This window comes from Chenopodium album, chromosome 25 (genome assembly GCF_948465745.1).
Source record: "Chenopodium album chromosome 25, dcCheAlbu1.1, whole genome shotgun sequence".
Lineage (NCBI taxonomy): Eukaryota > Viridiplantae > Streptophyta > Magnoliopsida > Caryophyllales > Amaranthaceae > Chenopodium > Chenopodium album.
Window position 1 is genome coordinate 405,191 of NC_137858.1, and position 13,976 is coordinate 419,166.

At 32.8% G+C, this 13,976-nt stretch overlaps 1 protein-coding gene across 1 annotated transcript; it reads left to right on the forward strand.

Annotated features, from left to right (window-relative positions):
* The first annotated feature begins 5,436 nt into the window (after positions 1 to 5,436).
* LOC145614253 (axial regulator YABBY 1-like) lies at positions 5,437 to 9,222 on the forward strand. Its single transcript, XM_081669274.1, has 7 exons — positions 5,437 to 5,625; positions 5,724 to 5,912; positions 6,494 to 6,638; positions 7,956 to 8,004; positions 8,261 to 8,336; positions 8,468 to 8,548; positions 8,808 to 9,222. Exons 1-7 carry the CDS (start codon positions 5,437 to 5,439, stop codon positions 8,889 to 8,891), a joined length of 813 nt encoding a protein of 270 aa, XP_081525400.1. The 3' UTR covers positions 8,892 to 9,222.
* The last annotated feature ends 4,754 nt before the right edge of the window (positions 9,223 to 13,976 follow it).

The window sequence follows — 13,976 nt, forward strand, 5'->3', positions numbered from 1 at the left end:
TAGATTGACATTTAGCCATATACATTATAAGCTAATAAAGCAGATAATTTGAGATGGGGGAAGTACAACTATCATCCTAACAAAATTTATAAAAAAATTATAATGCTTGTTAGGACTATATGATTAGCAAAAGCCCCTAATAAAAATATAGAAAGGAAAATTCAAATTATTTTTGGATCCCTTAGTTTCATATTAATATATATAAATCAGATCATCATAACATAATTATTATGGAGTATCAAATAATACTAATTTGGGAGAATAATGAAGAATGAATGAAAGCTGACACCATAAAATGTAGAGCAGTAAAAAATAGAAAAAAGAGGTTATGAACAGTGAAACCTAAAGTACAAGGACCACATAAGAGGATAAAAACTCACATTACTAACTGTGCATTGGAACAATTTACCTTTAAGGGTAATTTTCCAAATCCAAAGGATCTTCAGCTTTTCCCAATTATTTTATTTTGTTTTATTTTTATATTCATATAAAATAAATAAAAGATTTTAAATAAAAAAAAAGATAAGAATAAATGGTAGGGATGGTGATAGTTGTAAAAATAAACGAAGTCTACTAAATGCCTGAAAAAGCCAATATCTCGATGGTAGGGAGTTGCTTCGTACTTTTTTTAATTAGTAGAGCATGGAATTTTTGGAATACTATATATATTTGTGATTTTTATTTGAGAGACAATTAATCAAGAACTCGTATTATTTATACTACTACGAGTATTTTAAAATTATGAAGTACAATACGTATGTCACCATATGTGACAAACTATTATACTCGTATCTCTTCAGAGTATGCTAGCTTGCAAATTATGATATTTTTCATTTCTATTTGTAAAATTTGAATAGAAAATGAAAAACTAGGTGGCGAGTGAATATTTAAGAACTAGAGGTGATCAAGATCGAGTCATTAATAAATATATTAATCTTAATTAAATGTACATGTATGAAAATACCAAATTCACAACCATAATTTGTTGTAAAAAACTCTGTTGAAAGCTAGAAATAAACTGATAATTTAAGAAATTTGCGTTAAAAGAAAAAGGCAGAGGAAAAAATAAAAATATTTGAGATAATTAATACTACATGGAAGAGGATGTGTGTCTTGTATTGTATGACAAAAAAAAAAAGCAACTGACATACATAGTAATATAATGTATCTGAAATTTCTGTGAGAGGGGAAGAAGACATGAATGGTCATATCGTGAACAAAGTAAAAGCATTTTTTTGTAGGACTACTTTTTTGCACTGCCTCAAAATTGGGTAATTATTACACCATAATTATCTGTAATTTCAATTCCTCCAATCCCCCACGATTTTCGATCTCTCTTTTCTTGTATTCTAACTATAACCATCAAATGGAATGTTTTCGGTCACATTTCTTGACATGACTATCATACCTTGACATGCATCAATTTTACTACAGTATTTTTACCATATTGATTTTGGCATTCACCAATTTTAACAAAATGCATCCCAAAATAATTTTGTTTTTACTTATTCCAGATCAGTTTATGTGAGACTTCATTAACTTAATTGTGTGTGGTTATTTTGCGTTACCTTATATGCGTAAAATATCATTTGGTGCCGACTAATCTAGTTAATTGAAACCGCTTAATGCTATAAAGAATACTTTGGTTTCTATACATTTCACCTCAAGTTTATTTATCACGAACTTTTAGATAGATCGGAATGACATATATATTTAATGTAATACATTAAGTTTATATCATGAGAGATGTGAATCTTTTAATTATGTCATGTTAAGGATAACGTAATAAAAATTATTAGATTATTTTTCACTAGCTAGCTAAAATAGAATGCATGGTTCGTTCCTTGGCATGATTGTAAAAGAGATAGTTTCTAGTTCTAATTTCTTTAAGAGTATTTTTTTAAAACATGTTTTTAGAGAAGCATGTTGTTTGCATGTTTATATAATGAAATGTGTTGCTAACGCTGTGGCTCAACTCACCCCGCTTGAGTTTTCGACAAGAGCTAGTCTGGTTTAGGGTTGTCTAAGTGTGGTGAAAGATGTTGTTGCTTCTGATTATTGCTTAAATGTTAATAATATCTTGTCGTGTGGGAGTAAATTTTAATATTTTAAAATATATATAATTAATTTCTGTATATTATTACGTAAATACTAAAGTTTAATCCTCGTATTTTATTACTATATATTGAGAAACAAATAAAGGAGCTATTATTATTATTATTATTATTATTATTATTATTATTATTAATTGTCTATAGTGTATATATATGTGATTTGATAGTTAAAAAAGATGAACCTTGTAGACGTTGCAAGCAACTTCTAGTGTATGAGGTCCCAAGTTCAGCAGGTATATTTAGGAAATGTAGAGGTCTTTTCAAATCTTTTTGAAAACCAAGAAATTTTTAATTTAGAACAATGCAAGTCTTTGTACTGAATTGTTTAATGCTAGTTGTCTGATGATAATGCACGGGTAATATTTAACCAAGGACAAATGATCATTAAAATCTATAGTGACTTCTCATAATTCATATGCATATGAAAGACCCTACAAATTTAAGTTTGTTTCCTTCATAATTATAAAAAGGCATTCATTCTATAAATTAAAATATAAAACTCAAAAGGTAGACTATGAACAAAACATAAAGAGACAAGTATATTTTCTACTCGATCTTATTAGTCATTGGTCAAACTGTTTATTTACTATGCATACTCCACATAATTCCTAAAGCAAATAGTGAGAAAGTGCCATAAATTTTATTAGTTATATTTTTTCTATTTCTCTTATTGGTCTTATCCGGAGTAAATAAAAAATTTGCTTAAAGATCAACCAAACATATATTTTCTACGTTGTGTAAATAAAAAATACTACAGTACTAAGATTTACAGTATGTCATTGTATATAAAGATATCAACCTTGACAAAATAAGTCCCATTGCTATTATAGTTCATAGAATTAATATGGCTATTGTTTCACTATTTTGCTAACTTTGATGCATAGGGATTAGGGAACATGAATTTTCTGTTAGCTTAGGGATTGAGAATTTTTTCCTTGAATAGAATTATTTAATTTGGAGTAAATGATTTAGATTGAAATGATTTATCACTTGATGGTTTAATCTTGATGGTTTATCAGTTGATGGTTTAATCTTGAGTAAATGATTTAGATTCAACATTTCGTCTGGGTTAATTATTTTAGTTACAATTATATGATAATATATAGAAAAAATAAATTAAAAAATCTTCCTATGTTAAATAATTGTGTTCCTTTATACTTCGCACCATAAGCAGCAAAATATATTGAAATTGATACTTCGTACTTTTGTAATGGTCATTAATTGTGTTTTCAGTGAATATGATGATTAATTGACGACACATTGTTGTAATTATGGTGGTAATTAGTGAAGGAAGACATTAGAAGGTGAGATATATATACTAGTAGATGGTATAATTAAAATGAAATATAGTCGTATAACACAAGAAAAAACACATTTGTTTAAGTAATAAAAAAGAAAATGTGAAGAAGGAAAGGTTGAAAAGAACAGATGAATGAAGCAAAGTTAATAAGAACATGCACACGTCCCTATCTCGTCTCTCCCCCCCACCTCTGCCGCCTCTGCCCTTCAATTCCCTCTCTCTCTCTCTCTCTCTCTCTCTCTCTCTCTCTCTCTCTCTCCTCATCGGGAATGCCATCCATTCATTCATTTTCTCTCTCTTTTTCCAATAACATTCTTTCTTTAATTTTCTCTCTCTAAATAAAACCCTAAATATATGTAACAACTACAACCTAGCTTAATTAGCTATCTTAGGAGGTCTGTAAAGTAAACCCTACTTCTGCCTATATACCCTCTAAGCTTTTTCTTTCTTTTTTTTTTTTGATCCACTTGTCACTTCTCTTTCATGCGTTGAATTTTCATTTGTTCCTCCCAATCAAAGTAGAAGAGTACATCAAATATAATATTATATAATAAGTTTTAAATTCAAAACTAAGAGTACTTTTTATTTTATAACCGGTTGTATTTTGCTGTATATTGGATTACAAATACAATAATGATTAGATGATTGCGATTAATATATTATAACTTTGGTTGTACACTATAATATTCATAGAGTTCAATCAATTGTACCTAAAAAATTACCTTCAAAATCACTAAATTAGTAAATTAGTTAGTTGCATGCTGTATTGTTCTCATTCCTTAGCTTAATATCCGTAGTTATTAAGTTCCTAAAAAATTATCATGGATTACATAGCTTGTTCAAATTACTCTATCAACAAAATAGTATGAAGATACTTATCTATAAGAAATTATTACATTCAAGTGCATATCACTTGTAGATTTGTAATCAAGCTCTTTAAAATAAAGACTATTCTCATTAAAATTATTTTCTTTATTTGTTTCATATATATCACTTGTAGATTTGTAATCAAGCTCTTTAAGCAATCAATTTGAAATAGCAAACAATTAAATTAATTAGTCTCAAATACCTTAAACACTAATAAGAGTTGATTGATGAGGTACTAAGTTGAGTTTAGACCATTAAGTTCTATCTCTATAAAAAAAAATACCTCATTTAGCATGAGATGTAAATGACAATTAATGTCTATAGATTTTAATTAATTTGTTATGCGGCATGTTAAATTTCGAAACAATATGAAATGGGCCTGGGCAACCCGAACAAGGAGGAGGAGAGTTAGGTCCACAAACAAGGCTTTGGAGCTTCCATACTAAAACCAATTGGCAATAGTAGGAGTTACTCCTCTACCTTATATAGTGAAACCACCTCTCCTCTTTCTCCAATGTGGGACACTCACAAGTGATACACATTGGGTTCCAACACGGCATATATAGTGACAAAAGGAAAGAAACAAAAAATGTAGAGTCACAAAATTAGTGTGGAAATTAATAAGAAGAAAATAAAAGTGTAGCAAAAAAGCAGTTTTCATAAATAGAGCTTTCAACTTGTACAAAATCCAAGTATCTATATATAATTGGTATCATCATAACAAAATATACACACACTCACACATTCACACAACAATTCTACATCCTATTCTATGTCTTTCTCTCAACCCTCATTTCAAATCCCTAAAAAGGAAGGCGGTTAAATATCACTCACTAGTCAGTCACTACTCCATATACCTCTATATAAAAATATTAAATAAACTATATAATAGTATAGTACAACAATATAAATTAAAACTATATAGTATAGTATTACTTTTATAATATTAAAAAAAAAAAAAGAGGTTGGACTGGCATGGGCTACTACAAATAAAACATAACCGAAGAGTGAGTCAGTAAATCAATCCATCCATCCATTCATATATGATAGATATATCCCATCAAAAAGATTATATCATCTCAACAAGAAAAAATACTCACTTCCTTACAAAAACACTTTGAGTGAGAAAACTACTATAACACCAACAACATAATAATGTCGTCGTCTTCCTCGTCAACTACGACAGGAAGTGGTGGTGGTGGTGGTGGTTGCGGCGGAGGTGGTAGTTTAGATAACAACTACCATCATCAAACACCTAATAATAATAATAGCGTAGAACATGTCATTTCGCCGTCGGATCAACTTTGTTATGTTCAATGCAACTGCTGTGATACTGTTCTTGCTGTAAGTAGTGTATATTATACAGTATAAGATAATCTGTTTTATAATTTAATTTGTATAATCTTTAATTTTATAAAAAAAATGATGTGTTGGTTGTGTAGGTGAGTGTGCCGAGTAGCAGCTTGTTTAAGACGGTGACGGTGAGATGTGGACACTGTACTAGCTTGTTGTCTGTCAATATGAGGGCTCATCTTTTGCCTTCTCCTCCGTCTCCGCTTCCTCCGCCTCCGCCTCTTTCGCCTCATCATCTTTCTCCTCCCTCTTTCTTTACCTCTCCTCACAATCTTCTGGTATGTTTTTTTTTTTTTTTTTTTTTTTTAATTAAATTTTAGGGTTCTTCATTCTTTGGTTAAAAGGAGACTACAAATTAAAATTAAACATAACATGTACTTTCTTCGTCGGTACACTAGTGAAATAATAATGCGCGTGATAACTAAATTTGGACGGAGATTGTATATGACACGGAGTAGGTGGTTGTATAGTACAAGTATGTCTAAATAAGCTATATATGCCCTCTATGTGAAATTGATGGAGTGAACTAATAATGTGATAGCTAAATCCGGACAAAGGTAGGCAAACTCTAATTCGTAAGTCCTTCTTTATAGGGGTGGTGGTGGATTTTGAGGGAAATTTGGGGTAGTTATGATATGAATAATTGGTAGCTGTGAATTTAAATCTACAATCAACTAGAGATGAAGAGATTGAAGGCGACTAGTAGACAGTACTTGCTACTAAAATGGACAAACTCATATTATAAAAATAGACTTAGTAAAATTTAATTTGAGTTTTATTAAGTTGATATTGGGCTAATATATAGTACTCCGTATAATTGGTAGTTTATGTGGTTGATTGTGTAATGTGTATGTACTAGGAGGAGATTCGGAGCTCAACACCAAATATACTTATCAACAATCATCATCAGACTATGTTCAGTGACCCAATGATGTCGGTTCGAGGAGTTGATCATCTTCATCACCACCATCAAGAGATCCCTAAGCCCCCTCCCGTCAATCGCCGTAAGTCCCTTCTCTTTAATTTCCTTCATATTGCCTTCTTCATTAAGCAGGCTTATGGTTGGGTAGGGTTGTAAGGTATAATAACGAAAGAGTGCTCCAATCGACCGTTTATAAATTCCATTGTACTCTAACTAATTATTTCCTAATTAATCCTTATTATTCTTCCATTTTTGTATTTACATAATATCAAAAAGTCGTAATTTCAATGAAATATTTTTTAGTAACACTTAAAAAAAGACAACATTTTATTCGGCAGTTGTGCTTTTAGCCCTAAATAGACATGTCCACTAGAGAAAGGCTTTGATTGATCACCCCAACAGTTAGTTTTTTGGTTCACTTTACTTACAAATTTTGAGAAAATAAGTGTAAAACAAAATAAACTAGTGTTGTTTCTTTTTCTCTTCATTCATCATTCATCACTTTCAACTCACTGTTGTACTTGAACTCTTTTCCAATTAGACTTTGTATCATACACGCGACGTTTTCTCTGCACACAAATTCTCCTCATATATTACCAGTACTTGTTAGCTTATTTTATACTTTTAAATACTCTCATATAATCACAACTACCAAGTAATTTATGGCATATTGTTATGTACTCCGTAATCATCTTTAGAGGAAATATTAACCTTTAAGACTAGACTCTATTCGAAAAAAACCTACCTAATAATATCGTTGCAATTTCTTATTATTAGTTACTTACTCCTTAGTTAATAGGATTAGTGTTAAGCCTTAAGGTGTAATTAGGCTTCAACCTAAATTATAATATTCCTCATAGTAAATTCTAGCAAAATTGAGCTACTTGCCATCACTTAAAAGAAGAAAAAAAAAAAGTTAGTTATAGTGTATGATTAGTTGATTAGTTATTACTCGTACCTTATTAAGTAGAGTAGGATGATAGACCGGTGAAATTTTAATTGATTTAATTTAGGAGTAAACCGAATCAAAAAGGCGAAAGGCAATTATAAAGTGATGATTATTATTTCTAAGTTAGGTTGGCCAAGTGTATGTCCCCCACACCCCCTTCGGCAGGGACATATAAAATCCAAGAAGAAGCGATTGATGATGGGATAGATTTGATAGATACAATGCTAACAGAATGCTATCATGAGGTTATCATTTACAATTGATACAGAAAGGGATTGGAATGAATGAATTTAATGCAAAATTATTTTAAATCAAAATAAATATTATTTAAGTTGTCAGAAGAAAAAAGTGAGTTTAATTTAATGTGGTTTTGTTTGTCTTGTTTGTTTATATGTGTAACTTTTTTTTTTTTTTTTTTTTTTTTTTGGTTGCATGCTTAATAATGAACAGCTCCAGAGAAGAGACAGAGGGTACCATCTGCCTATAACAGATTTATCAAGTTAGTACCCTTTTTTTCGTAGCTTATTTATTTCATTAATGTAATGTTGTTACTACTTTATGCCCAATTTTGCAAATTATAGATGAAATTAATTAATTGATCTTGTGTCCGTCCAATAAATGTATAGTCACGTACTCAGTACTCACGTTATTATGTTATTTAAGTTAATAAAAAGTTAATTAATATGACAACTATATCCGGACAAAAGAATATTTAACGCTGATTACTAATGAAAAAACATGTAATTGTTTTATAGGGATGAAATTCAACGAATCAAAGCCGGAAATCCTGATATAAGCCACAGGGAGGCTTTCAGTGCAGCTGCCAAGAATGTAATAAAATCTTTGAAGTTTCTATGCTTGTTGGTTTTAACTTATAAATGACTATTTTAGAATTTGGGTATTTTTCAAAAATTGCTAAAACATTATTGATTTGATTTTCTATTTGTTTGCATGTAAAAAAGTGGGCCCACTTCCCACACATTCATTTCGGCCTTATGCCTGACCATCAACCCGTGAAGAAGGCTAACGTGCGCCAGCAGCAGGTACTACTCCCTCTATGTAGCCCTAACCCTAGCAAATTGTACTACTAGTACTTATTTTTCTTCAGAATAAACAATTTGTTATTAAAATAAAAAAAATAAAAAAAATAAAAGAATTTTCATTTGCATAAACATTAACAATTGTTCATCTTCTAAGATAGTACAATAATTCATCAATGTTAATTTTTCCGTGTATGTGCTATAAACTCTTTATGTCCAAAATAAAGTCATGTTACATATCGTGAATTTGATTGGAATGCAGGATGGAGAGCACGATCAAGTTATGATGAAAGAAGGGTTCTTAGCTCCTCAAGCCAATGTGAATGTGGGTGTAGGTCCGTACTAAGAAGAATCAACAACAAACTAAAACTTAGTTATAAGCTAGAAAAATTCAAAGCAAGCAGCATTTCAAGTACTAGCACTAGTACTAGTACTACTACTCTGTGTTAAAAATTCCGTAGGCTTTTCTTTCTTTTCCCTCTCTTTTAATCACTAGTTTTCACTAGGTACTTCTCTCTTTAATTTGCACTTAATTAATTACTTTAAGGAGTAATTAAAACTTAAAAAGAGAAGTGGTACTAGCTCGGGAAACTTATTGAAGTGATCGAGCTTAGCTTGTTATATATATTAATGGTATGGATTGTTAAAACTTCTTAACAGCTGATGATGATCCTTTTAGTTAAGCTAATGTGTCGTGTTGTTAATTGCTTTTGTTCATTGTGCATTTTTATTACTTATGCTCTAAAGACCCTCTAATAAGTTAGAATTTAGTATTTTTGACTTGTCTTGGAGCTTTTGATGTAGTCATAGATCGTAGATGACACTATATCTTACTTCGTGTTAGATTTTCCTCAATATTGTATGGTATTAGGAAAATCAAGGTTTAGTTGGAGCTGAGACTTGCTAGCTAGGAATATATGGTGAATGAAATGATAAGGAGTACGTGAAGACTAGATTGTATAGAGATGGAAAAGGATGGTGGATATATATATATATACGAGTATATAAATACATGCCCTAGGATTGATGTCATATATAGAAGCCTTGAAAGATCGAAAAAACAAACAAATCACAAGTACACCTCAATAATTGTTACGAGTATATGATTTGTTGATCGATGTAGATGACACCAGACCTAAAATTAATTGTCTTTGATGAGGCATATGTGATATGCCCTACATAATTTACATAAAAGATCAACTCTAAATGAACACATTAAGGTTGGGTAAAAAAGGATATTGGTAGAGCTGTCAATTCGGGTATTCAAGTCGAGTTTGGGTCAGGTCAAATTAGGTCTCTGGTTAAATCAGGATCAGGTTATGTCAGGTCAATCTAGCTTCAGATCAGGTTCAGGTTTAGGTTGGGTCAATTTCGGTTTAAGTTATAACGGTTCGTTCACCTTTTCGGATAAAGGTCGGGTTAAATTCCAGGTAAAATCAGATCGGGTTCAATTTCAAGTTCGGGTTGTGTTGCGTCGGGTTTGGATGGGTTAACAAGATTGTACATTCGGGTTCGTGTTGAGTCGGGTTCTGGTTAAAGTTCAATTCTAATAAATATCGATGTGGCTAAGTTGAACTATATAATTACGCCTTCCATAATTTGATCAAGCATCATCAATATTTTATTAAACCTATATACGAGTAATAAAGAACAAAAGTTATATAAGCTGAACAAAAGATTTTATTAAATCAGATTGAAGGTTTACAGAATTATACCAGTATATAAGCTGAATAAAAGGTATATAAAATTTTATTAAACCTTCCATGACTCAAGGTTCATGTTTTAATTGAGGCAGGTACTAGTTCAGGTTCAGATTGTTTTCAGGTCGGATTAAATCGGTTGACGGTTACTATCAGGTTGGGGCAGGTAGGCTTGAGTTTAAGAAATCACTTCAAGTAAAATGACCGTTTAAGGGTATATTGGACGGTTCCACCGACCCAATTGGATTCATGTAGGGTATTAGAGACCATGGTAAACATCACGATAATTTTTACTTCAAGACGAAAAAATAGTCAAAAAATTACAAAATTGAAGGCTACAATAATCCACATTTTTTGAGAAAATTTTGAGGTTTCGAGGCCCGGTGGTGAAAAGTATTAAGACCCTAGGGTATATAATATATCCTGGGGTCAAATAATGCCGTTTGAAACCATATATGATCATTATATGTTGTCATAAACGTATGTGATAGGCTTGGTTTTACGAAATCACTTCAAGTTGTGAACGGATAAAATGACTGTTTAAGGGCATATTGGATGGTTCCACCGACCCATATGGACTCCTGGAGGGTATTAGAGACCATGTTAAACATCTCGACAATTTTTATTTCTAGACGAAAAATTGTCAAAAAATTTGGAAGACTATAATAATCCACGATTTTTGAGGAAATTTTGAGGTTTCGAGGCCCGATGGTGAAAAGTGTTAAGACCCTAGGCTATATATTTGAGGGTCAAATAATGCTGTTGGAAGCCATATATGATCATTATATGTTGTCATAAACGTACGTGGTAGGCTAGATTTTACGAAATCATTCAAGTTGTGAACATGTAAAATGACCGTTTAAGGACATATTGGATGGTTCCACCGACCCAATTGGACTCTTTGAGGGTATTAAGGACCATGGTAAATATCTCAGAAATTTTTATTTACGAGCGAAAAAAGGTCAAAAAATTACAAAATTAAAGGCTATATCCACGCTTTTTTAGGAAATTTTGAGGCTTCGGGGCCCGGTGGTGAAAAGCGATGAGACCCTTAGGGATACATCTCAGGGTCATATAATTCTATTTGAAATCACATATGATCATTTTATGTTGTCTGTAACGTCCGTGGTAGGCTTAATTTTACGAAATTACTTCAACTTGTGATCGGGTAAAATGACCGTTTAAGGGCATATTGGATGGTTCCACCGACCCTGTTGGACACAAGGAGGGTATTCGTGACCATGGTTTACATCTCGGAAATTTCTTTTTCCAGGCGAAAAAAGATCAAAAATTACAAAATCGAAGGCTATAATCCACGCTTTTTAAGGAAATATTGAAGTTTCGAGGCCCGGTGGCGAAAAGCTTTGAGACCCTAAGAGATACATCTCGGGGTCATGTAATTTCGTTTGAAACCGCATATGATCATTATAGGTTGTCTGTAACGTCCGTGGTAGGCTTGATTTTACAAAATCACTTCAAGTTGTGAACGGTTAAAATGACCGTTTAAGGGCATATTGGAGGGTGGACCCAATTGGAGACCTAAAGGGTATTAGGGACCATGGTAACATCTCGTCAATTTTTATTACCGGGCAATAAAAGTTCAAAAAATTACAAAATCAAAGGCTATAATCCACGCTTTTTGAAGAAATATTAAGGTTTCGGGGCCCGGTGGCGAAAAGCCTTGAGACCCTAAGAAATACATCTCGTGGTCATATGATACCGTTTGAAACCACATATGATCATTATATGTTGTCTGTAACGTCCGTGGTAGGCTTGATTTTACGAAATTAGTTCAAGTTGTGAACGGTTAAAATGACCGTATAAGGGCATATTGGATGGTTCCACCGACACAATAACTTGACTCCCAAAGGATATTAGGGACCATGGTAAAAATCTCGGCAATTTTTATTTTTGGGCGAAATATGGTCAAAAAATTACAAAATCGAAGGCTATAATCCACGCTCTTTGAGGAAATATTGAGGTTTCGATGCCCGGTGGCGAAAAGCCTTAAGACCTTAATAGATAAATTTCAGCGTCATATAATGCCGTTTGAAACCACATATGATCATTATATGTTATCTGAACGTCCGTGGTAGGGTTGATTTTACTATCACTTCAAGTTATGAACGGGTAAAATGACCGTTTAAGGGCATATTGGATGGTTCCACCGACCCAATTTGACTACCGGAGGATATTAGGGACCATGATAAACATCTCGGTAATTTTTATTATCAGGCGAAAAAAGGTAAAAAAAAAAAACAAAATTAAGGCTATTATCCACGGTTTTTTAGGAAAGTTTGAGGCTTCAGGGCCTGGTGGTGAAAAGCGTTGAGACCCTTAGGGATACATCTCAGGGTCATATAATTCTGTTTGAAATCACATATGATCATTTTATGTTGTCTGTAACGTCCGTGGTAGGCTTAATTTTACGAAATCGCTTCAACTTGTGATCTGGTAAAATGACCGTTTAAGGGCATATTGGATGTTTTACCGACCTAATTGGACACTAGGAGGGTATTAGGGACCATGATAAATATCTCGGCAATTTTTATTTATCGGGCGAAAAAAGGTCAAAAAATAACAAATTGAAGGCTATAATCCACGCTTTTTGAGGAATTTTGAGGTTTCGGGGCCCTGTGGCTGAAACCCTTGAAACCTTAAGCGATACATCTCGGGGTTATATATTGCCGTTTGAACCATATATGATCATTATATGTTGTCATAAACGTTCGTGGTAGGCTTGAGGTTACGAAATCACTGCAAGTTGTGAACGGGTAAAATGACCGTTTAAGGGCATATTGGATGGTTCCAATGACCCAATTGGAGTTCTGGAGGGTATTAGGGACCATGGTAAACATCTCGTCAATTTTTATTTTTGGGCAAAAAAAGTTCAAAAAATTACCAAATCGAAGGCTATAATCCACGCTTTTTGAGGAAATATTGAGGTTTCGGGGCCCGGTGGCGAAAAGCCTTGAGACCCTAAGAAATACATCTCGGGTTCATATAATGCCATTTGAAACCACATATGATCATTTTATGTTGTCTGTAACGTCTGTGGTACGTAGGCTTGATTTTACGAAATAATTTTAAGTGGTGAACGAGTAAAATGACCGTTTAAGGGCATATTGGATGGTTCTACAGATCCAATTGGACTCTTGGAGGGCATTAGGGACCATGGTAAATATCTCAGCAATTTTTATTTATCGGACCATAAAAAGTTCAAAAAATTACCAAATCAAAGGCTATAATTCACGCTTTTTGAGGAAATATTGAGGTTTCGGGGCCTGGTGGAGAAAAGCCTTGAGACCCTAAGAAATACATCTCGGGGTCATATAATGCCGTTTGAAACCACATATGATCATTATATGTTGTCTGTAACGTCCGTGGTAGGCTTGATTTTACGAAATCATTTTAAGTGGTGAACGGGTAGAGTGACCGTTTAAGGGCATATTGGATGGTTCCACCGACCCAAATTGACTCCCGAAGGATATTAGGGACTATGGTAAACATCTCGGCAATTTTTATTTTCGAGCGAAAAATGGTCAAAAAATTACAAAATCAAAGGCTTTAATCCACGCTTTTTGAGGAAATATTGAGATTTCGGGGCCCGGTGGCGAAAAGCCTTGAGACCCTAAGAGATACATCTCGGGGTCATGTAATTCCGTTTGAAACCACATATGATTATTATATGTTATCTGAACGTCCGTGGTAGGCTTGATTTTACGAATCAC